This window comes from Pan paniscus, chromosome 1 (assembly GCF_029289425.2).
Source record: "Pan paniscus chromosome 1, NHGRI_mPanPan1-v2.0_pri, whole genome shotgun sequence".
Classification (NCBI taxonomy): domain Eukaryota; kingdom Metazoa; phylum Chordata; class Mammalia; order Primates; family Hominidae; genus Pan; species Pan paniscus.
The window spans coordinates 134283258-134307564 of record NC_073249.2 but is presented as its reverse complement, the minus strand read 5'-3'; the positions used below and the strand labels follow the sequence as shown (position 1 = coordinate 134307564).

Sequence of the window (24307 nt, the reverse complement as noted above, 5' to 3'; positions counted from 1 at the left end):
TTTTCATGTTTCTTAAATTTTAATTTTCTAAAATGTTGTTATTTTTATACTTTCTGAATCAAAGAGAGTGAACACAACCAGAGAATCATCTACATTTGGGGAAGGGAAGAATAAATCCTAAATAAAAGCATCTACTTTGTTATGCTACAAAGTGTAAGTTGTATCTCATAATTTTTACTTTAGATATATAACTTACATATCTATATTACAAACCACAGAAGTAGAGAGAATTCAAATTATTATCCTTGCAATTTTTCCCCAGACTTACTAGTTGGTGGGGCGATAGGACAGAACAGGAAGAAGAGCACTAAAGCTTAGTGTTTGTCATTTTACTTTATTTAATCTTATTTTTCAAAGAGAGGGTCTTGCTCTGTCACTCAGGCTGGAGTATAGTAATGTGATCAGAGCTCACTGCAACCTTGAATTTCTGGGCTACAGCAATACTTCTGCCTCAGCCTCCTAGGTAGCTAGGACTACAGGAACATGCCATCACACCCAGCTAATTCTTTTATTTTCTGTACTGATGGGGTCTTGCAAATGTTGCCCAGGCTGGTCTTGAACTCTTGGCCTCGTGCAATTCTCCCACCTCGGACTCTCAAAATCCTGGGATTACAGGCATGAGCCACTGCACCTAACCTTTACTTTTAACTAAAGTCAGAGAGATGTTTTTCCACCAGGATTGTTCTCCCAAGGCAAAACAAGACTCATTCTCTACATATAAATCCTTCCCATGGATTCTGAGTTTTAATGATTTTTTTTTCTTTTTTTTTGAGATGGAGTCTCGCTCTGTCGCCCACGATGGAGTGCAGTGGCACGATCTCGGCTCACTGCAACCTCCGCCTCCCAGGTTCAAACAATTCTCCTGTCTCAGCCTTCCAAGTAGCTGGGACTACAGGTGCCTGCCACCATGTCCAGCTAATTTTTTTGTATTTTTAGTAGAGACAGGGTTTCACCATATTGGTCAGGGCTGGTATCGAACTCCTGACCTCAGGTGATCCACCCGCCTCGGCCTCCCAAAGTGCTGGGATTACAGGCATGAGCCACCGTGCCCTGACAGTTTCAATGATTTTTAAAAATACACACACGCGACTCAAAATTTGAACCCAAAAGTTCAAATTTTTTAGTACTTCCACACAAGAATAAAGAGTGACTTAAACTTCTGCTCCTTTTATTTCTTCAAGTTCTTGTCAAAATCTCTTTTCTGAACATCTTTCAACAACTCTAGTAAGGAGGCGTGTTCCAAGATGGCTGAATAGGAACAGCTCTGGTCTGCAGCTCCCAGCGTGATCGACGCAGAAGACGGGTGATTTCTGCATTTCCAACTGAGGTACCTGGTTCATCTCACTGGGACTGGTTGGACAGTGGGTGCAGCCCAGAGAGGGCGAGCCAAAGCAGGGCGGGGCGTCACCTCACCCAGTAAGCACAAGGCGTCGGGGGATTTCCCTTTCCTAACCAAGGGAAGCAGTGACAGACTGTACCTGGAAAAACGGGACACTCCTGCTCAAATACTGTGCTTTTCCAACAGTCTTAGCAAATGGTACACCAGGAGATTATATCTCGCGCCTGGCTCGGTGGGTCCCACACCCACAGAGCTTTGCTCACTGCTAGCTCAGCAGTCTGATATGGACCTGCGAGGCAGCAGCCTGGCAGGTGGAGGGACGTCCACCATTGCTGAGGCTTGAGTAGTTAAACAAAGCGGCCGGGAAGCTCAAACTGGGCGGAGCCCACCAAAGTGCTGCAAGGCTTGCTATCTCTATAAACTCCACCTCTGGGGGGCAAGGCGTAGCTGAACAAAAGGCAGCAGAAACTTCCACAGACTTAAATGTTCCTGTCTGACAGCTCTGAAGAGAGCAGTAGTTCTCCCATCATGGTGTTTGAGCTCTAAGAACAGACAGACTGCCTCCTCACGTGGGTTCCTGACCCCCATGTAGCCTAACTGGGAGACACCTCCCAGTAGGGGCCGACTGACACCTCATACAGGCAGGTGCCCCTCTGGGACAGAGCTTCCAGAGGAAAGATCAGGCAGCAATATTTGCTGTTCTGCAGCCTCTGCTGGTGATACCCAGGCAAACAGGGTCTGGAGTGGACCTCTGGCAAACTCCAACAGACCTGCAACTGAGGGTTCTGACTGTTAGAAGGAAAACTAACAAACAGAAAGGAATAGCATCAACATCAACAAAAAGGACATCCACACCAAAATCCCATGTGTAGGTCACCAACATCAAAGACCAAAGGTAGATAAAACCACAAAGATGAGGAGAAGCCAGAGCAGAAAAGCTAAAAATTCTAAAAACCAGAGCGCCTCTTTCCCTCCAAAGGATCGCAGCTCCTCGCCAGCAACGGAACAAAGCTGGATGGAGAATGACTTTGAGGAGTTGACAGAAATAGGCTTCAGAAGGTCGGTAATAACAAACTTCTCCGAGCTAAAGGAGGATGTTCAAACCCATCACAAGGAAGCTAAAAACCCTGAAAAAAGATTAGACGAATGGCTAACTAGAATAAACAGTGTAGAGAAGACCTTAAATGACTTGATGGAGCTGAAAACCATGGCATGAGAACTACATGACGCATGCACAAGCTTCAATAGCCAATTCGATTCTAAAAACCAGAGCGCCTCTTCCCCTCCAAAGGATCGCAGCTCCTCGCCAGCAACGGAACAAAGCTGGATGGAGAATGACTTTGAGGAGATGACAGAAATAGGCTTCAGAAGGTCAGTAATAACAAACTTCTCCGAGCTAAAGGAGGATGTTCGAACCCATCACAAGGCAGCTAAAAACCTTGAAAAAAGATTAGACGAATGGCTAACTAGAATAAACAGTGTAGAGAAGACCTTAAATGACTTGATGGAGCCGAAAACCATGGCATGAGAACTACGTGATGCATACACAAGTTTCAATAGGCGATTCGATCAAGGGGAAGAAAGGATATCAGTGACTGAAGTTCAAATTAATGAAATACTCCTCAAGAAGAGCAACCCCAAGACACATAATTGTCAGATTCACCAAGGTTGAAATGAAGGAAAAAATGTTAAGGGCAGACAGAAAGGTCGGGTTACCCACAAACGGAAGCCCATCAGACTAACAGCTGATCTCTCAGCAGAAACTCTACAAGCCAGAAGAGAGTGGGGGCCAATATTCAACATTCTTAAAGAAAAGAATTTTCAACACAGAATTTCATATCCAGCCAAATTAAGCTTCAGAAGTGAAGGAGAAATAAAATCCTTTACAGACAAGCAAATGCTGAGAGTTTGTCACCACCAGGCCTGCCTTACAAGAGCTCCTGAAGGAAGCACTAAACATGGAAAGGAACAACCGTTACCAGCCACTGCAAAAACATGACAAACTGTAAAGACCATCGACACTATGAAGAAACTGTATCAATTAACGGGCAAAATAACCAGCTAGCATCAAAATGACAGGATCAAATTCACACATAACAATATTAACCTTAAATGTAAATGGGCGGGGCTCCAGAGAAGGATTCAGAGAAGGACTGTGTGGTAGATAGAGCTCCCTCTCCCCTCTCCCCTCCCCCCTCCCCCCTCTCCCCTCCCCCCTCCCCCCTCTCCCCTCTCCCCTCTTTCCACGGTCTCCCTCTGATGCCGAGCCGAAGCTGGACGGTACTGCTGCCATCTCGGCTCACTGCATCCTCCCTGCCCGATTCTCCTGCCTCAGCCTGCCGAGTGCCTGCGATTGCGGGCGTGCGCCGCCACGCCTGACTGGTTTTCGTATTTTTTTGGTGGAGACGGGGTTTCGATGTGTCGGCTGGGCTGGTCTCCAGCTCCTAACCGCGAGTGATCCGCCAGCCTCGGCCTCCCGAGGTGCCGGGATTGCAGACGGAGTCTCGTTAACTCAGTGCTCAATGGCGCCCAGGCTGGAGTGCAGTGGCGTGATCTCGGCTCGCTACAACCACCTCCCAGCCGCCTGCCTTGGCCTCCCTAAGTGCCGAGATTGCAGCCTCTGCCTGGCAGCCACCCCGTCTGGGAAGTGAGGAGCGTCTCCGCCTGACTGCCCATCGTCTGGGATGTGAGGAGCCCCTCTGCCTGGCTGCCCAGTCTGGAAAGTGAGGAGCATCTCTGCCCGGCCGCCATCCCATCTAGGAAGTGAGGAGCGCCTCTTCCCGGCCGCCATCACATCTGGGAAGTGAGGAGCGTCTCTGCCCGGCCGCCCATCGTCTGAGATGTGGGGAGCACCTCTGCCCTGCCGCCCCGTCCGGGATGTGAGGAGTGTCTCTGCCTGGCCGCCCTGTCTGAGAAGTGAGGAGACCCTCTGCCTGGCAACCGCCCCATCTGAGAAGTGAGGAGCCCCTCCGCCCGGCAGCCACCCCGTCTGAGAAGTGAGGAGCGTCCTCCCTCCTCGTCTGGGAGGGAGGTGGGGGGGTCAGCCCCCCGCCCGGCCAGCCGCCCCGTCCGGGAGGTGAGGGGCACCTCTGCCCGGCCGCCCCTACCGGGAAGTGAGGAGCCCCTCTGCCCGGCCAGCCGCCTCGTCCGGGAGGGAGGTGGGGGGGTCAGCCCCCTGCCTGGCCAGCCGCCCCGTCCGGGAGGCGAGGGGTGCCTCTGCCCGGCCGCCCCTACTGGGAAGTGAGGAGCCCCTCTGCCCGGCCAGCCGCCCCCTCCGGGAGGGAGGTGGGGGGATCAGCCCCCCGCCTGGCCAGCCGCCTCGTCCGGGAGGGAGGTGGGGGGATCAGCCCCCTGCCCGGCCAGCCGCCCTGTCCAGGAGGTGGGGGGGGCGCCTCTGCCCGGCCGCCCCTACTGGGAAGTGAGGAGCCCCTCTGCCCGGCCAGCCGCTCTGTCTGGGAGGGAGGTGGGGGGGTCAGCCCCCAGCCCGGCCAGCCGCCCCGTCCGGGAGGGAGGTGGGGGGGTCAGCCCCCCGCCTGGCCAGCCACCCCATCCGGGAGGTGAGGGGCACCTCTGCCCGGCCGCCCCTTCTGGGAAGTGAGGAGCCCCTCCGCCCAGCCAGCCGCCCCGTCTGGGAGGGAGGTGGGGGGGTCAGCCCCCCGCCCGGCCAGCCACCCCGTCCGGGAGGGAGGTGGGGGGTCAGCCCCCCGCCCGGCCAGCTGCCCCGTCCGGGAGGGAGGTGGGGGGGTCAGCCCCCCGCCCGGCCAGCCGCCCCGTCCGGGAGGGAGGTGGGGGGGTCAGCCCCCCGCCCGGCCAGCCGCCCCGTCCGGGAGGGAGGTGGGCGGTCAGCCCCCCGCCCGGCCAGCCGCCCCGCCCGGGAGGGAGGTGGGGGGGTCAGCCCCCCGCCCGGCCAGCCGCCCCGTCCGGGAGGGAGGTGGGGGGATCAGCCCCCCGCCCGGCCAGCCGCCCTGTCCGGGAGGTGAGGGGCGCCTCTGCCCAGCCGCCCCTACCGGGAAGTGAGGAGCCCCTCTGCCCGGCCTGCCGCCCCCTCCGGGAGGGAGGTGGGGGGGTCAGCCCCCCGCCGGGCCAGCCGCCCCGTCGGGGAAGTGAGGGGCGCCTCTGCCCGGCCGCCCCTACTGGGAAGTGAGGAGCCCCTCTGCCCGGCCAGCCGCCCTGTCCGGGAGGGAGGTGGGGGGGGTCAGCCCCCCGCCCGGCCAGCCGCCCCGTCCAGGAGGTGAGGGGCGCCTCTGCCCGGCCGCCCCTACTGGGAAGTGAGGAGCTCCTCTGCCCGGCCACCACCCCATCTGGGAGGTGTACTCAGCAGCTCATTGAGAGCGGGCCATGAGGACAGTGGCGGTTTTGTGGAGTGGAAAGGGGGGAAAGGTGGGGAAAGGACTGAGAAATCGGATGGTTGCTGTGTCTGTGTAGAGGGAGGCAGGCATGGGAGACTTTTCATTTTGTTCTGTACTAAGAAAAATTCTTCTGCCTTGGGATCCTGTTGATCTGTGACCTTGCCCCCAACCCTGTGCTCTCTGAAACATGTGCTGTATCCACTCAGGGTTGGATGGATTGAGGGCGGTGCAAGATGTGCTTTGTTGAGCAGATGCTTGAAGGCAGCATGTTCGTTGAGAGTCATCACCACTCCTTAATCTCAGGTGCCCAGGGACACAAACACTGCGGAGGGCCGCAGGGTCCTCTGCCTGGGAAAACCAGAGAACTTTGTTCACTTGTTTGTCTGCTGACCTTCCCTCCACTGTTGTCCTGTGACCCTGCCAGATCCCCCTCTGCGAGAAACACCCAAGAATGATCAATAAAAAAGAAAAAAAAAAATGTAAATGGGCTAAATGCTCCAATTAAAAGACACAGACTGGCAAATTAGATAAAGAGTCAAGACCCATCAGTGTGCGGTATTCAGGAGATCCATCTCACGTGCAAAGACGCACATAGGCTCAAAATAAAGGGATGGAGGAAGATCTACCAAGCAATTGGAAAGCAAAAAAAAAAAAAACCAGGGGTTGCAATCCTAGTCTCTGATAAAACAGACTTTAAACCAACAAAGATCAAAAGAAACAAAGAAGGTCACTACATAATGGTAAAGGGATCAATTCAACAAGAGCTAACTATCCTAAATATATATGCACCCAATACAGGAGCACCCAGATTCAAAAAGCAAGTCCTGAGAGACCTACAGAGACTTAGACTCCCACACAATAATAACAGGAGACTTTAACACCCCACTGTCAATATTAGACAGATCAACAAGACAGAACATTAACAAGGATATCCAGGACTCGAACTCAGCTCTCGAGCAAGCAGACCTAATAGACATCTACAGAACTCTCTACTGCAAATCAACAGAATATACATTCTTCTCACTACCACATGGCACTTATTCCAAAATTGACCACATAGTTGGAAGTAAAGCACTCCTCAGCAAATATAAAAGAACAGAAATCACAACAAACGGTCTCTCAGACAACAGTGCAATTAAATTAGAACTCAGGATTCAGAAACTCACTCAAAACGCACAACTATATGGAAACTGAACAACCTGCTCCTGAATGACTACTGGGTAAATAACAAAATGAATGCAGAAATAAAGATGTTCTTTGAAACCAATGAGAACAAAGACACAATGTACCAGAATTTCTGGGACACTTTTAAAGCAGTGTGTAGAGGGAAATTTATAGCACTAAATGCCCACAAGACAAAGCAGGAAAGATCTAAAATTGACACCATAACATCACAATTAAAAGAACTAGAGAAGCAAGAGCAAACAAATTCAAAAGGTAGCAGAAGGCAAGAAATAACTAAGAACAGAGCAGAACTGAAGGAGATAGAGACACAAAAAACCCTTCAAAAAAAATCGGTGAATCCAGGAGCTGGTTTTTTGAAAAGATCAACAAAATTGATAGACCTCAAGCAAGATTAATAAAGAAGAAAAGAGAGAAGAATCAAATAGACATAATAAAAAAATTATAAGGGGGATATCACCACCGATACCACAGAAATACAAACTACCGTCAGAGAATATAATAAACACCTCTGTGCAAATAAACAAGAAAAATCTAGAAGAAATGGATGAATTCCTGGACACATACACCTTCCCAAGCTAAACCAGGAAGAAGCCGAATCTCTGAATATACCAATAACAGGCTCTGAAATTGAGGCAATAATTAATACCCTACCAACGAAAAAAAGGTCAGGACCAGACGGATTCACAGCCGAATTCTACCAGAGGTACAAAGAGGAGATGGTACCATTTCTTCTGAAAATATTCCAATCAATAGAAAAAGAGGGAATCCTCCCTAACTCATTTTCTGAGGCCAGCATCATCCTGATACCAAAGGTTGGCAGAGACACGATGAAAAAAAGAGAATTTTAGACCAATATCCCTGATGAACATCAATGTGAAAATCCTCAATAAAATACTGGCAAACCGAATCCAGCAGCACATCAAAAAGCTTATCCACTATGACAAAGTGGGCTTCATCCCTGGGATGCAAGGCTGGTTCAACATACACAAATCAATAAACGTAATCTATCACATAAACAAAACCAATGACAAAAACCACATGATTATCTCAATAGATGCAGAAAAGGTCTTCGACAAAATTCAACAGTCCTTCATGCTAAAAGCTCTCAATAAACTAGGTATTGATGGAACATATCTCAAAATAATAAGAGCTATTTATGACAAACCCACAGCCAATATCATACTGAATGGGCAAAAACTGGAAGCATTCCCTTTGAAAACCGGCACAAGACAGGGATGCCCTCTCTCTCCACTCCTATTCAACATACTGTTGGAAGTTCTCGCCAGGGTAATCAGGCAAGAGAAAGAAATAAAGGATATTCAATTAGGAAAAGAGGAAGTCAAATTGCTCCTGTTTGCAGATGATGTGATTGTATATTTGTAAAACCCCATTGTCTCAGCCCAAAATCTCCTTAAGCTGATAAGCAACTTCATACAAAATCAATGTGCAAAAATCACAAGCATTCTTATAAACCAATAACAGACAGCCAAATTATGAGCAAACTCCCATTCACAATGGCTACAAATAGAATAAAACACCTAGAAATCCAACTTACAAGGGATGTGAAGGACCTCTTCAAGGAGAACTACAAACCACTGCTCAACAAAATAAAAGAGGACACAAACAAATGGAAGAACATTCCATGCTCATGAATAGGAAGAATCAATACTGTGAAAATGGCCATACTGCCCAAAGTAATTTATAGATTCAATGCTATCCCCATGAAGCTACAATTGACTTTCTTCACAGAATTGGAAAAAACTACTTTAAAGTTCATATGGAACCAAAAGAGCCCACATTGCCGAAACAATCCTAAGCAAAAAGAACAAAGCTGGAGGCATCATGCCACCTGACTTCAAACTACACTACAAGGCTACAGTAACCAAAACAGCATGGTACTGGTATCAAAACAGAGATATAGACAAATAGAACAGAACAGAGGCTTCAGAAATAACACCGCACATCTACAACCATCTGATCTTTGACAAACCTGACAAAAACAAAAAATGGGGAAAGGATTCCCTATTTAATAAATGATGCTGGGAAAACTGGCTAGCCATATGTAGAAAGCTGAAACTGGATCCCTTCCTTACACCTTATACAAAAAGTAATTCAAGATGGATTAAAGACTTAAATGTTAGACCTGAACCATAAAAACCCTAGAAGAAAACCTAAGCAATACCATTCAGGACACAGGCATGGGCAAGGACTTCATGACTAAAACACCAAAAGCAATGGCAACAAAAGCCAAAATTAACAAATGGGATCTAATTAAACTAAAGAGCTTCTGCACAGCAAAAGAAACTACCATCAGAGTGAACAGGCAACCTACAGAATGGGAAAAAATCTTTGCAATCTACCCAACTGACAAAGGGCTAATATCTAAAATCTACAAAGAACTTAAACAAATTTACAAGAAAAAAACAAACAACCCCATCAAAAAATGGGCAAAGGTTATAAACAGACACTTCTCAAAAGAAGATATTTATGCAGCATACAAATGAAAAAATGCTCATCATCACTGGTCATCAGAGAAATGCAAATCAAAACCACAATGAGATACCATCTCAAGCCAGTTAGAATGGCAATCATTAAAAAGTCAGGAAACAACAGATGCTGGAGAGGATGTGGAGAAATAGGAATGCTTTTACACTGTTGGTGGGAGTGTAAATTAGTTCAACCATTGTGGAAGACAGTGTGGCAATTCCTCAAGCATCTAGAACTAGAAATACCACTTGACTCAGTGATCCCATTACTGGGTATATACCCAAAGGATTACAAATCATGCTACTATAAAGACACATGCACACGTATGTTTATTGCGGCACTATTCACAATAGCAAAAACTTGGAACCAACCCAAATGTCCATCAATGATAGACTGGATTAAGAAAATGTGGCACATATATACCATGGAATACTATGCAGCCATAAAAAAGGATGAGTTCATGTACTTTGTAGGGACATGGATAAAGCTGGAAACCATCATTCTGAGCAAACTATCATAAGGACAGAAAACCAAACACTGTATGTTCTCACTCATAGGTGGGAATTGAACAATGAAAACACTTGGACACAGGGAGGGAAACATCACACCCTGGGGCCTGTCAAGGGGTGGAGGGCTGGGGGAGGGATAGCATTAGGAGAAATACCTAATGTAAATGATGAGTTAATGGGTGCAGCAAACCAACATGGCACATGTATACCTATATAACAAACCTGTACGTTGTGCACATGTACCCTAGAACTTAAAGTATAACAATAATTTTTTTTAAAACTCCAGTAATTATTCCTTAGTTGTCAACATATATATTAAACACATCTGGTATTCTGGGGTAAATTGTGAATTGTATGGGAATAAGCGATTCATCTACAACCACACCTTACCTACAACAATTTTAATATAACGCTTTGTGTATTTTAGTTGCACAGTAATTACTGATCACAACCATAAAAATAAATTCAACTTTGGTCACTTACAAAATCTATACCAGAAGTTATCTTTACTGGAAACTACTTCATCCTTGTATATAATAACCAACTGAACACTTAAAAATCTTTTATACCCTTTAGCACTGTCTGTAAGTGCTTTACTTTGTCAGTCCTGCCCCAACTTCATGTCCCACTATTTTTTTAATTACTTAAAATTATATTTTATGCTGACAAATACAAATTGTATATATTTATCATGTACCACATGGCTAAATCAAGCTAATTCACATACTCATTACCTCTCATACTTTTTTTTGTGGTAAGAACACAAAAGCTACTCTCTTAGCAATTTTCAGGAATATAATATACTGTTATTAACAATAGCAACTGTATTATACTATAGATCTCTTGAACTTATTCCTCTTATCTAACTGAAATTTCATATCCTTTGATCAATATCTTTTTTTTAGTTTTATTATTATTATACTTTAAGTTTTAGGGTACATGTGCACAACGTGCAGGTTTGTTATATATGTATACATGAGCCATGTTGGTGTGCTGCACCCATTACCTCGTCATTTAGCATTAGGTATATCTCCTAATGCTATCCTTCCCCCCTCCCCCCACCCCACAACCGTCCCCAGTGTGTGATGTTCCCCTTCCTGTGTCCATGTGTTCTCACTGTTCAATTCTCACCTATGAGTGAGAACATGCAGTGTTTGGTTTTCCCACTATTTTTCTATCACATATCTCCTTTTGCTCTATTTAATAGTCCCTTTCATTTCCTTTTCTGAGAACCTATTTGCTCATAACAGCCCTCACACAACCTAACACTCCACTTTGATCTTTCAAGATCCTCTTCTAATTTCATCTTATCCAAGAAACTTTCAGAATCTACATATTATTTTAAAAGACTATCTCTTCCCAAAACTTCTGACCAGAGGATTTGCTCAAAATCTTTCAAATGTAGTAAACAAAGGGGTAAAAAGTTAAAACCAAAACACATATACACACACTAAACCCACAAAAAGTTATGTGGCACACCCAGCTTTCTACCTTACCCACTGAGTGCTGAGAGCCAAAGAAAACCTTTAAAAGGGCTTCCTAAGAAATGATAAGAAAGCAGTATTTTCTATCACCAGGTTTGCATGAGTTGATATTAGGTCCTATTCCTGGGGCTCAATTAGGCCAGACTCAAAATCTATAGTTCCTAATCCTGTTCCCTGTGAATTTCCTTCAAGCTACTGTTGTCTGTCTCCATCTCAATAGGAAGGGACCAAGTCTGAGGACAGGTCTATTTAAAGTAAAAATTATCTCAGCAGTAAAATTATAAAATTACTTCAATAATTACCTCAGCAGTACATTTTTTTAAAGCTAAGCAGAAGTAACATTCACAATATATTTATACATGATATTAACTCCAATATCTAATTGTCAAATAATATAAATCAATTTTTCTAATTCTATTCAGACTTCTTCCCATGCTGCTGCGGGAAGTCAGGGACCCTGAACGGAGGGACCGGCTGGAGCCAAGGCAGAAGAAGATAAATTGTGAAGATTTCATGGACATTTATCAGTTCCCAAAATTAATACTTTGATAATTTCTTACACCTGTCTTTACTGCAATTTCTGAACATAAATTATGAAGATTTCATGGACATTTATCACTTCTCCAATCAATACTCATAATTTCTTAGGCATGTCTTTACTTTAATCTCTTAATCCTGTTATCTTTGTAAACTGAGAATATACGTCACCTCAGGATCACTATTGTACAAATTGATTGTAAAATATGTGTTTGAACAATATAAAATCAGTGCACCCTGAAAAAGAATAGAATAACAGCGATTTTCAGGGAACAAGGGAAGATAACCATAAGGTCTGACTGCCTGCGGGGTCGAGCAGAACAGAGCCATATTTTTCTTCTTGCAGAAAGTGAGTAGCAGAAATATCGCTGAATTATTTTCCCAGCAAGGAATAACCCTGGGGAAGGAATGCAATTCCTGTGGGTAGGTCTATGAACGGCTGCTCTGGGAATGTCTGTCTTACGCGGTTGAGATAAGGACTGAAATACGCCCTGGTCTCCTGCAGTACCCTCAGACTTACTAGGATTGGGAAATTCCAGCCTGTTAAATTCTAGTCAGACTGGTTGTCTGCTCTCGAACCCTGTTTCCTGTTAAGATGTTTATCAAGACAATGCGTGCACAGCGGGACATAGACCCTCATCAGTAATTCTAATTTTGCCTTGCCTTGTGATCTTTATTGCCCTTTGAAGCATGTGATCCTTGTGACCTACTCCCTGTTCGACCCCCTCCCCTTTTAAAATCCCTAATAAAAACTTGCTGGTTTTGCAGCTCGGGGTCATCATCAAGGTCCTACCAATATGTGATGACACCCCCTGAGGCCCAGCTGTAAAATTTATCTCTTTGTACTCTTTCTCTTTATTTCTCAGACCGGCCGACACTTAGGGAAAATAGAAAAGAACCTACGTTGAAATACTGGGGGCTGGTTCCTCCGATACCATGCCAAAGGAAAATACAAAACTTTATATGAAAAATTATTTCATTCTTGCCGTGATTAAATAATAGAGACTAGATTTACCCTCTTTCCTGAAACCAAAAAATATTGAACAAAATACATTAAATTATATCGAACAATGATTTTCAAGACTTTAGGCTTGGCACACTCATTCATGCCCGTAATTCCAACACCCTGGGAGGCCAAGGTGGGCAGATTGCTTCAGCCCAGGCGTTCGAGACAAGCCTGGACAACACGGCGAAACCCCATCTCTATAAAAAGTACAAAAATTAGCTGGGCATGGTGGCACATACCTATAGTCCCAGCTACTCGGGAGGAAGAGGTGGAAGGATCACCCGAGCCCAGGAGGTCAAGGATGCAGTGAGCTGTGATGGCACCATTGCACTCCAGCCTGAGCAACAGAGTAAGACCCTGTCTTTAAAAAAAAAAAAAAATATATATATATATATATATATATATATATATAAATAAAGACTTTAGACAACAGGCAGCATTGGAGAAGAATTCCTGAGACTCGGGACATAAGTAAAGTAAACTCTGTGACTGCCATTTTAACCACCTTGAAATTCAGTTTCAGGGCCCTATAACAGGTGGGGAAAATTGAGATACAGTCTTGTGTGCTCCCTGAATTGAGGAGATGATGAGAAGAGTCATTGCAAGTCAGATAAACCATATTTCAGGTACTCAATGGCAGTGAGACCAAGGTGTCTAGAGTTCACAGGTCACGACCAGAGATGAAAGAACTATACAGAGATCTTCAGAGATAGGTAGATCTGCATCAAATATTCAGCTGGGAACTGATCAATGCATTCATGTAAGGAAACTATCCATGGCCAGAGAATCAACCACCAGAAAAGATTAGATGTAACCATGGCTAACATTCACACATGGTAGAGAATTATACCTATCCTCACCAGCCAGACTGGAAAAGTTACTGTTTCAAGACACATTGGGGAGAGTACACAAAAGGGTCTCCCCTCAGTAGGGGGGAACAATAGTCCTAGGTTCTGTATTACTCCAGAACAAATTCTTTTGAAGTAATTTAACTGCATGCCAGAACAAAATTCAAGAATATTTATAGGAAAATAGAAAATAGTCAAACACGACAAGATAAAATTCACAATCTCAGGTATTCAATAAAAAATTATCAGGCTTTGAGACCAGCCTGAGTAACACGGTGAAACCCCATCTCTACAAAAAATACAAAAATTAGCAGGGCATGATGGCACACACCTGTAGTCCCAGCCACTTGGGAGGCAGAGGTCGAAGGATCACCTGAGCCAAGGAGGTCAAAGCTGCAGTGAGCCGTGGTCACGCCACTGTACTCAAGCCTGGGTGACAGAGTGAGATTTTGTTTAAAAAAAAAAAAAAATCGGGCATGCAAAGCAGAAGAAAAGCATAACCAATAATGAGGTGGGGGGGAAATCAATCCATCAAAAGCAAACCAGCATTAACTCAAATGTTAGAATGACCAGAGAGCCTATTAAAAGTTATTATAACTGTATCCTATATATTCAAAAGTTTAATAGAGACATATTAAAAAACACTCAGCTCTAGCTTCTAAAGATAAAACTATAACACAATGTGAGAGATAAAAAATACACTAGATGGGATTAATAGCAACTTAGATATGGCAAAAGACAGTATTAGTGAATTTGAATACGTAGCAACTTTCCAAAAAAATGAACAAAGCATCAGGGAGCTGTGGAACAACTTCAAGTGGCCTAATATGTGTGTACTTAGAGTCTCTAAAGAAGAGGCAAGAAAGGGACAAAAAATTATCTGAAGAAAACATTGGCTCCAAAATTTCCACATTTGAAGAAAACTATAAATCCATAATAAGTTCAACACATCACAAATGTAAGAAACATGGAAAAAACAATGACACCTCAGAATCAAATTGCTTAAAACCAGTGATAAAGCAGAGAAAAGAGACATATACAAAGAAACAAATGTGCTTGAGAGTAACAAACAAACAAAAAGACAAGGAACACATTGAATTTCTCACTGAAAACACAAGAGAGTAATCAATGAAATCGCAACATTAAAATATTTGGAAAATAAAAACTGTCAACCTATTAAATAGAATTCTATAGTCAAAGAAATATATGTAAAAATCAAAGCCAAAATGATGACCTTCTCAGACATACAAAAGCTAAATAATTCATCACCAATACCACCAACTACATGAAATGTTAAAGAAAAAGTATTTCAAGAAGGAAATATCAGATGGAAATCTGGATCTAAAGAAAGGACAGAAGAGCATTAGAAATGGTAACTAAATAGGTAAACACATAAAAGTTTTTTCTTATTATTTCAATCTCATTTAAAGATAATTGACTGTTGAGTTAAAAAATAATGTAGTATAGAGTTTATAACACATATAAAAGTAAAATGCACGACAAAACTGGTACAAAGGACTGGACAGGAGAAATGCAAGTGTGCTATTATAAGGTGCTTACAGTACATGTGAAGTGGTATAACCCTCAAAGTCAGACTGATAAGTTAAAGATTTATATTATAAATCTTAACACAACCACCAAAATAGCAGTTATAGCTTATAAATCAATAAATGAACTATAACAAAATCATAAAAATATTCAATAAAGTCAAAGATGGCAGAATTAACGGAAACAATATAAGATGACAAGTTTAAATATAACAATATTAATAATCACCTTAAATGTAAATAATCTATTTTCCTCAAAAATCTAAAAAACATTATGTTGTGTGAAAGAAGTCGGTTACAAAAGGCCACTTATTGTATCCATCATAATGAAATGTCCAGAATAGGCAAATCCACAGAGACAGAAAATATATTAGTGGTTACCAGGGGCTGGAAGGAAGGTGAAATGAGGAGACTAATGGGTACAGAGTTTCTTTTTGGGGTGATGGAAATATTCTGAATGGGAGTTTGGATAGTAGTAATAATGGCACAAATTTGTGAACATATTAAAAACCACTAAACTGTACCCTTTAAAAGTGTGAATTTTAGATCCATCCCTGCTAGATTTGCTCATAAAAGGTTTGGCCATCTGACTTACTTTGGCCAATAAAATTTAAGTAGAAATTATGTATACCACTCCCTAGGGGATGCTTTAAGGTATTTCAACTAGATCTCTTTTCTGTCTGTCATGAGTCTGATTTATCCCAGATAGATGCCGGCTGCGGTCACAGAACAAAGCAGAGTAAAGCAAAGATGTATCCAACCTACTAATTGAGATGAATGTAAATGTGAGCAAAAAATAAAACTTTAATTTTTTAAAAAAATAAAATGGTTTAAATAACCCAATTAAAAGACAAAGATTGTCAGATTGTATTTTTAAAAGCAAAACCCAACTAAATGCTACTAACAGACAAACTCCAAAGATTTTTTCTAGGTATGATGGCTCACACATGTAATCCAAACATTTTAGGAGGCTGAGGTGAGAGGATTGCTTGAATCCGGGAGTTCAAGAACAGCCTGGGCAACATAGTGGGACCCCATCTCTTAAAAAAAAAATAAAATTTTGTAGTCCCAGCTACTTGAGAGGCTGAGATGGAAGAACTGCTTGAGTCTGGGAGATGAAGGCTGCAGTGAGCCATGATCATACCATTGCACTCCAGCCTGGGTGACAGAGTGCGACCCTGTCTCAAAAAAAAAAAAAGTTAAAGATAAACAAAAAAAAATAGAATACAAGCAAAAGGCTGGGAAAATATATAAGATGTTAACACTATTCAAAAGGAAGCTAGAGTGACTATATTAATATAAGATAAAGTAGATTTCCAAGCAAACAACATTACCGAAGATAAAGAAGGTCATTTTACAAGAGGATATAACAATCCTAAATGTTTATATACCTAAAATAGAACTTCAAATTACATGAAAGACAGAATTTAAAAGAAATAGATAAATCCACAATTATAATTTGAAGTTACTGCTCTTCTCTCAATATCTGATATAACATGTAAACAGAAAGCCAACAAAGATATACCAACAATAGTCACCCCTTATCCACAGTTTCACTTGCCATGGTTTCTGTTTTTCTTTTTTTTTTGGAGACAAAGTCTCGCTCTGTCGCCCAGGCTAGAGTGCAGAGTACAGAGGCGCGATCTCTGCTCCCTGCAATCTCTGTCTCCTGGGTTCAAACAGTTCTCCTGCCTCACCCTCTGGAGTAGCTGGGATTACAGGCACCCGCCACCATGCCCAGCTAATTGTTGTATTTTTAGTAGAGACAGGGTTTCGCCATGTTGGCCAGGTTGGTCTTGAACTCCTGATCTCAGGTGATCCGCCCACCTTGGCCTCCCAAAGTGCTAAGATTACAGGCATGAGCCACCGGGCCCAGCGAATCATGGTTTCAATTATGCACAATCAACTGTAGTCCAAAAATATTAAACAGAAAGTTCCAGAAGTAAATAATTCAAAAGTTTTAAATTGTGTACCATTCTGAGCAGCACGATGAAATCTCATGCCATGCTACTCCGTCCTGCCTGGGAAGTGAATCATCCCCTTGCCCAGTGTACCCATGCTGTATGTGCTACCAGCTGGCTAATATTTAGTAACCATCTGAGTCAGTTATCAGATATACTATTGCGATATCACAGTGATTGCATTCAACCCACCCTTATTTTACTTAATAACGGCCCCAAACCACAAAAGTAGTGATGCTGGCAATTTGAATATGTCAAAGGGAAGCTGTTAAAGTGCTTCCTTCAAGTGAGAAGGTGAAAGTTCTCTACTTAATAAGGAAACAAACAAAATTGAATGCTGAGGCTGCTAAGATTTGTGGTAAGAATAAATCTTCTATCTGTGAAACTGTGAAGGAAAAATAAATTTATACTGATTTTATTCTTGCACTTCAAACTACAAAAGTTATGGTCACAATGTATGATAAATGCTTAATTAAGATGAAAACAGCATTAAATTTGTGAGTAGAAGTCATGAACAGAAATACGTTTCAGTTGATGACAATGAGGTCTGAAACTATCCACAGTTTCAGGTATCTCCTAGGTGTCTTGGAAAGTATCCCGCACACATAAGGGGGGACTACCATATAGCACTAAATGACTTTATTAGAAAAGAAAGGTCACACAGACATTACAAGGTGACAACATATTACCGATAAAGGTCAAGGACTTTTGAAGACAACTTTATATCCATTTCCCTCATGAACATAGATGCAAATACATTCAACTCTCCGTATCCTTCAGGGATTGGTTCCCTGATACCAAAGATACCAAAGATACCAAAATGTGTGGGTGGTGACGTCCTTAGATCAAATGGTATAGTATTTGCATATGACCTATGCACATTCTCCTTATATTTTAAATCAGCTCTAGATGACTTTTAGTACCTAATACAATGTAAACATTATATAATAGTTATATGTATTTTTTTATTTGTATTATTTTTATTGTTGTATGTTATTTCTTATTTTAAAACATATTTTCCATCTGTGGTTCTGCAAATGCAGAACTTGTGGATATGGAGCGCAGACTGTATCACAAACAAAATTTTAGCAAATTGAATCCAATACTTTACAAAGAAAAGATATATGAAGTGGGGTTTATCCTAAGAATGTAAAGTCGGTTTAACATTGAAAAATCAATGTAATTTGCCATATTATCAGACTGAAAGAAGAAAACCATTAATGATCATTTCAGTAGAGGCAAAAAAAGCATTTGACAAAATCCAAAATCTGTTTTACATAAATCCTCGGCAAACAAGAAATAGAAAGAGGTGTCAAGTGCAATAGCTAATGCCGGTAATGCCAGCCTTTGGGAGGCAGAGGCAGGAGGATCACTTGAGCCCAGGAGTTTAAGACCAGCCTGGGCAACATGGCAAAACCCCGTCTCTAAAAAAAAGTACAAAAGTTAGCCAGGCATGATGGCACGTGCCTGTAATCCCAGGAGGCAGGGCTTGGAGAATCACTTGAGCCCAGGAGAAGGCTACAGCAAGCCCTGATTGTGCCACTGCACTACAGCAGCCTAAGTGACAGAGCAAGACCCCCATCTCTAAAAGAAAGAAAGAAGGAAATGGAGAAAGAAAGAAATGGAAAGCGGCTGGTCACAGTGGTTCACGCCTGTAATCCCAGCACTTTGGGAACCCAAGTCCTTGAAGCCAGGAGTTTGAGATTAATCTAGGCAACGAAGCAAGACCTCGTCTCTACAAAAATAGTAAAAAAAAAAAAATTAACCAAGTGTAGTGGTGCATGCATGTAATTCTAGCTACTCAGAAGGCTGAGGTGGAAGGATCACTTGAGCCCAGGAGACCAAGGCAGCAGCAAGCCATGATTATGCCACTGCATTCCAGCCTTGGTGACAAAGCAAGACCTTCTCTCACAAAAAAAAAAAAAAAAAAAAAGGAACTTCCTCAATCTGACAAAGGCCATATCCAAAAAATACAGTTAACATCAAGCTTAATGCTTTCTTCTTAAGATCAGAAAAAGAACAGGTATGTCTGTTCACCACTTCCATTCAAATTTATACAGGAGGTTCCCAGTTAGTAGCAATGGTCAAGAAAATAAATAAAAGGCATCCAGATTGGAAAGAAGCAAAAGTGCTCTTATTCACAGATGATAGGCTCATCTACATAGAAAATCTAATGGAATCTAGACAAAAACCAAAAAAAAAAAAAACTACCAAAACAATAACTGAGTTTAGCAAAGCTGCAGGATACATGAATCAATATAAGAAAAACAATTGTAGCCCTCTCCCCTCTCCCCTCTCCGTCTCCCCACGGTCTCCCTCTCCCTCTCTTTCCACGGTCTCCCTCTGATGCCGAGCCGAAGCTGGACGGTACTGCTGCCATCTCGGCTCACTGCAACCTCCCTGCCTGATTCTCCTGCCTCAGCCTGCCGACTGCCTGCGATTGCAGGCGCGCGCCGCCACGCCTGACTGGTTTTCGTATTTTTTTGGTGGAGACGGGGTTTCGCTGTGTTGGCAGGGCTGGTCTCCAGCTCCTAACCGCGAGTGATCCGCCAGCCTCGGCCTCCCGAGGTGCCAGGATTGCAGACGGAGTCTGGTTCACTCAGTGCTCAATGGTGCCCAGGCTGGAGTGCAGTGGCGTGATCTTGGCTCGCTACAACCTCCACCTCCCAAGCAGCCTGCCTTGGCCTCCCAAAGTGCCGAGATTGCAGCCTCTGCCCAGCCGCCACCCCGTCTGGGAAGTGAGGAGCGTCTCTGCCCAGCCGCCCATCGTCTGGGATGTGAGGAGCCCCTCTGCCTGGCTGCCCAGTCTGGAAAGTGAGGAGCATCTCTGCCCGGCCGCCATCCCATCTAGGAAGTGAGGAGCGCCTCTTCCCGGCCGCCATCCCATCTGGGAAGTGAGGAGCGTCTCTGCCCGGCCGCCCATCGTCTGAGATGTGGGGAGCACCTCTGCCCTGCCGCCCCGTCCGGGATGTGAGGAGCGTCTCTGCCTGGCCGCCCCGACTGAGAAGTGATGAGACCCTCTGCCTGGCAACCGCCCCGTCTGAGAAGTGAGGAGACCCTCCGCCCGGCAACCGCCCCGTCTGAGAAGTGAGGAGCCCCTCCACCCGGCAGCCGCCCCGTCTGGGAAGTGAGGAGCGTCTCCGCCCGGCAGCCACCTCGTCCGGGAAGGAGGTTGGGGGGTCAGCCCCCCGCCCGGCCAGCCGCCCCGTCCGGGAGGGAGGTGGGGGGGGTCAGCCCCCCGCCTGGCCAGCCGCCCCGTCCGGGAGGGAGGTGGGAGGGTCAGCCCCCCACCTGGCCAGCCGCCCCGTCCAGGAGGTGAGGGGCGCCTCTGCCCGGCCGCCCCTACTGGGAAGTGAGGAGCCCCTCTGCCCGGCCAGCCGCCCCGTCCAGGAGGGAGGTGGGGAGTCAGCCCCCCGCCCGGCCAGCCGCCCCGTCCGGGAGGTGAGGGGCGCCTCTGCCTGGCCATCCCTACTGGGAAGTGAGGAGCCCCTCTGCCCGGCCAGCCGCCCCGTCCAGGAGGGAGGTGGGGGGTCAGCCCCCTGCCCAGCTAGCCGCCCCATCCGGGAGGTGAGGGGCGCCTCTGCCCGGCCGCCCCTACTGGGAAGTGAGGAGCCCCTCTGCCCGGCCACCACCCTGTCTGGGAGGTGTACCCAACAGCTCATTAAGAACGGGCCATGATGACAATGGTGGTTTTGTGGAATAGAAAGGGGGGAACGGTGGGGAAAAGACTGAGAAATCGGATGGTTGCCGTGTCTGTGTAGAAAGAGGTAGACATGGGAGACTTTTCATTTTGTTCTGTACTAAGAAAAATTCTTCTGCCTTGGGATCCTGTTGATCTGTGACCTTACCCCCAACCCTGTGCTCTCTGAAACATGTGCTGTATCCACTCAGGGTTGAATGGATTAAGGGCGGTGCAGGATGTGCTTTGTTAAACAGATGCTTGAAGGCAGCATGCTCCTTAAGAGTCATCACCACTCCCTAATCTCAAGTAACCAGGGACACAAACACTGCGGAAGGCCGCAGGGTCCTCTGCCTAGGAAAACCAGAGACCTTTGTTCACTTGTTTATCTGCTGACCTTCCCTCCACTATTGTCCTGTGACCCTGCCAAATCCCCCTCTGCGAGAAACACCCAAGAATGATCAATTAAAAAAAAAAAAAAAAAAAGAGAGACAGAAAAAAAAAAAGACTTTTACCCCAAACATATAAAGAACTCTCCAAACATAGTAATAAGAAAGCAAATAATCAAATTTTTTTTAAAAAATCAAAGAATATATACAGATGACAAATAAACACATAAAAAGATGCTCAAAACCAACAGAGAAATGCAAATTAAAACCAGAGATACTAATACCTAATAAAATGGCTTAAACTAAAAAGACTGATCATACCAAGTGTTGACAAGGATGTAGAAGAACTGGTAATTTCATACACTGCTGGCGGGATATCAAAAAGTACAGGCCCTTTGAAAAACAGTTTGGCAGTTAAACATATACCTACCATATGATCCAGTCATTCCATTCCAAGAGAAATGAAAGCATATATCCATGCAAAGGCTTAAACACAAATGTTTATGGCATTTAATAGCAACAGGTGAGTGAATAAACTATGATATTTCCACATGATGGAATACTATAAAAAGGAATCAACTATCAATATGTGCTATAACATGACTTTCAAAATTATGCTGAGTGAAATAATCCATACCAAAAAAACTACATACTGTATGATTCCATTTCTACAAAATTCTAGAAAATGCAAACTACAGTGGCTGCCTGGGGACAGTGACGGGGATAATGGAGATGTTCATTTTCTTGATTTTGGCGACAATTTCACAGGTGTATACATATGTCAGAATGTATCAAATTGTACAGTTTAAGTACGCATAGTTGATTACAACAATACACCAAAAAACCTGTTAAAAGTTATTTTTGTTATGATTTTAAGCCAGTAGCATTATATAGCTTGACTGAGCACAAAAGGGTGCTCTTCCATATGTATATAATGTATATATTATATTATATATTATATATAAATATTATATGATATATGATATATATCATATATATCATATATTATCATATATATGACATATATCATAATTATATTATAGTTCAACAAAAATATATATAACATATATATTATATGATTGAAATATACAATAATATATTATAATATAATCATTAAAATATAATATATGTTATATATAACATAAAGTATATTATACATTTTATATATTATATATTATTATAATATAATCTATTATAATAATATATTATATATATATAAATAAATGTATAAAAGAGATGATGCCCTAAAGAGCCTCTGACAATAACATGGTAAGGAAACAAACAGAGTCCGGAATATGCATTCCTAGCAGAGCAGAAAACTATTCTATTTAATACCATTAGGAGAAAAGGATATTTTGCTTTCTATGAATAATTTATGAAAAGATTTTGCACTCTAAACCACAAATCAGATATCTATACTGGATTAAATTATTTTATGCTTTTACCAAAGGAGACTGTTCAAAGAGTTTAAAATTATAAAGTTATAGTTTCATTTACTTTTTAAAAAATTGATAAAATTCAAGAAAGATTTAGGGAATTTGCTATATTAAGAAAACAAATCTCTAAAGCTATTTGAGCCAGAAGAAAATGTTAGTCTCTTTTGAGACCAATCTCCCCCCAAAAAAGACGAACACTTCTGTAAATAACTTTGATAAATAAGAAACCAAAAAATAGAAAAAAAAATTCTAGTGTAAGTAAATATGAATGGCTGGATTTGTATAATTGGAGAGAAAAAAGCCAAGCAACCTCACTCACCTATTCTGTTCTTCCAGTTTAGCCAGGAGTTCTAAGTCGTCTGGACTCAACTGTGATGGGGAAGATGGTGAAAGGGTTGGTGTTGATAGTGTGGTAGATGAGGATGTGGTATGTAATGAAGTAGATGGACTTGCCACCTGACTGGCCATCTGACTGACTGTATGCGATACTGTGTTCTTCACCCATGAGAGAGTAGAGCTCAGCTTTTCTGCAACTTTGTCTGTCGCCACCTAAGGACAAAAATAAAAGTTGCATATACTTTAGTTACACTGTATTCATTACCGAGAACTTAATAATTCTGTTAGGATTTACTTAATAACCATCATCAGAATATTCTCTTTGAGGAAGTAAAGGTAAAACCTGTTTTAGCAACAATACCCTAATATCCAGCTTTTGCAAACTGTTTATTTCAGTTCTGCAGCATGAACAAATCAGAACAGTGTTCCAAACTGAGACCCATCAGGAGTGACAAAAATCAACCAGCATGTTTCAAAAATGAAAAAGAGCAAAAATATCAAATTAAAGATATGTTTGTTATTTTAAAAATACATCCTACATGTATGTATGTATATGGGTGTATTGAGTGAGGATGTAAAATGTATTCTTGGGGTTTTAGTCAAAAACATATGCAAGTCAAGGAATTAAAACATGTCCATTAGATGATCAGGGAAATCCTGTAACATGACTAACAATTCAACAAAAACTGGGTGTATTTAGCATAAATAAAATGTAGTGAGGCCCTTGATTGATCTCTCTTCAAACCACTAAAGAGTGTTGTTATAGAAGAGGGACTAGCACCCCAGGAACAAAATTATGGTAAATGGCTGGGTTAATAGAACGAGAGGGGTTCAAGGTAGAATTTCTAATAGTTGGCTTATTCAGAAATAGAATGGGATGCCTAGGAAAGAGTAGTACATTCTCTACCAATAGCTACGTTAATGTGGCAATTGTAAAAGCCAAATGTCAAGCGTTGGTTAAGGGTTAAGTTTCTGTTTTAGGTGGCTAACCAGGAAGAAAAAAGCCTTTAAGATTCCTCTCTTTTCTAAGATTCAACGAATTATACATATGCTCACATATTTGTCATAAACCATGCCAACCTCCTAAGCAGATATGTATACAACAAATTCAGCTGAAAAAGAAAATGTACATACTGTTCAAAGCTAACACTGGTTTATATATGGCAATCCATATGAACATATGTACACACACACAAAAAAAAATCCTGTCCAGGT

General features: G+C 43.1%; 1 protein-coding gene across 5 annotated transcripts in view; it reads right to left on the bottom strand.

Moving 5' to 3' along the window:
* Window positions 1-24307, bottom strand: part of EVI5 (ecotropic viral integration site 5) — a 285495-nt gene that overhangs the window by 205591 nt on the left and 55597 nt on the right. For all 5 annotated transcript variants that reach the window (XM_063606865.1, XM_034931223.3, XM_034931216.3 and 2 more), the window contains exon 2: window positions 23076-23305. In XM_063606865.1, coding sequence (XP_063462935.1) covers window positions 23076-23305 — 230 coding nt within the window. The remainder of the gene's footprint in view (window positions 1-23075; window positions 23306-24307) is intronic.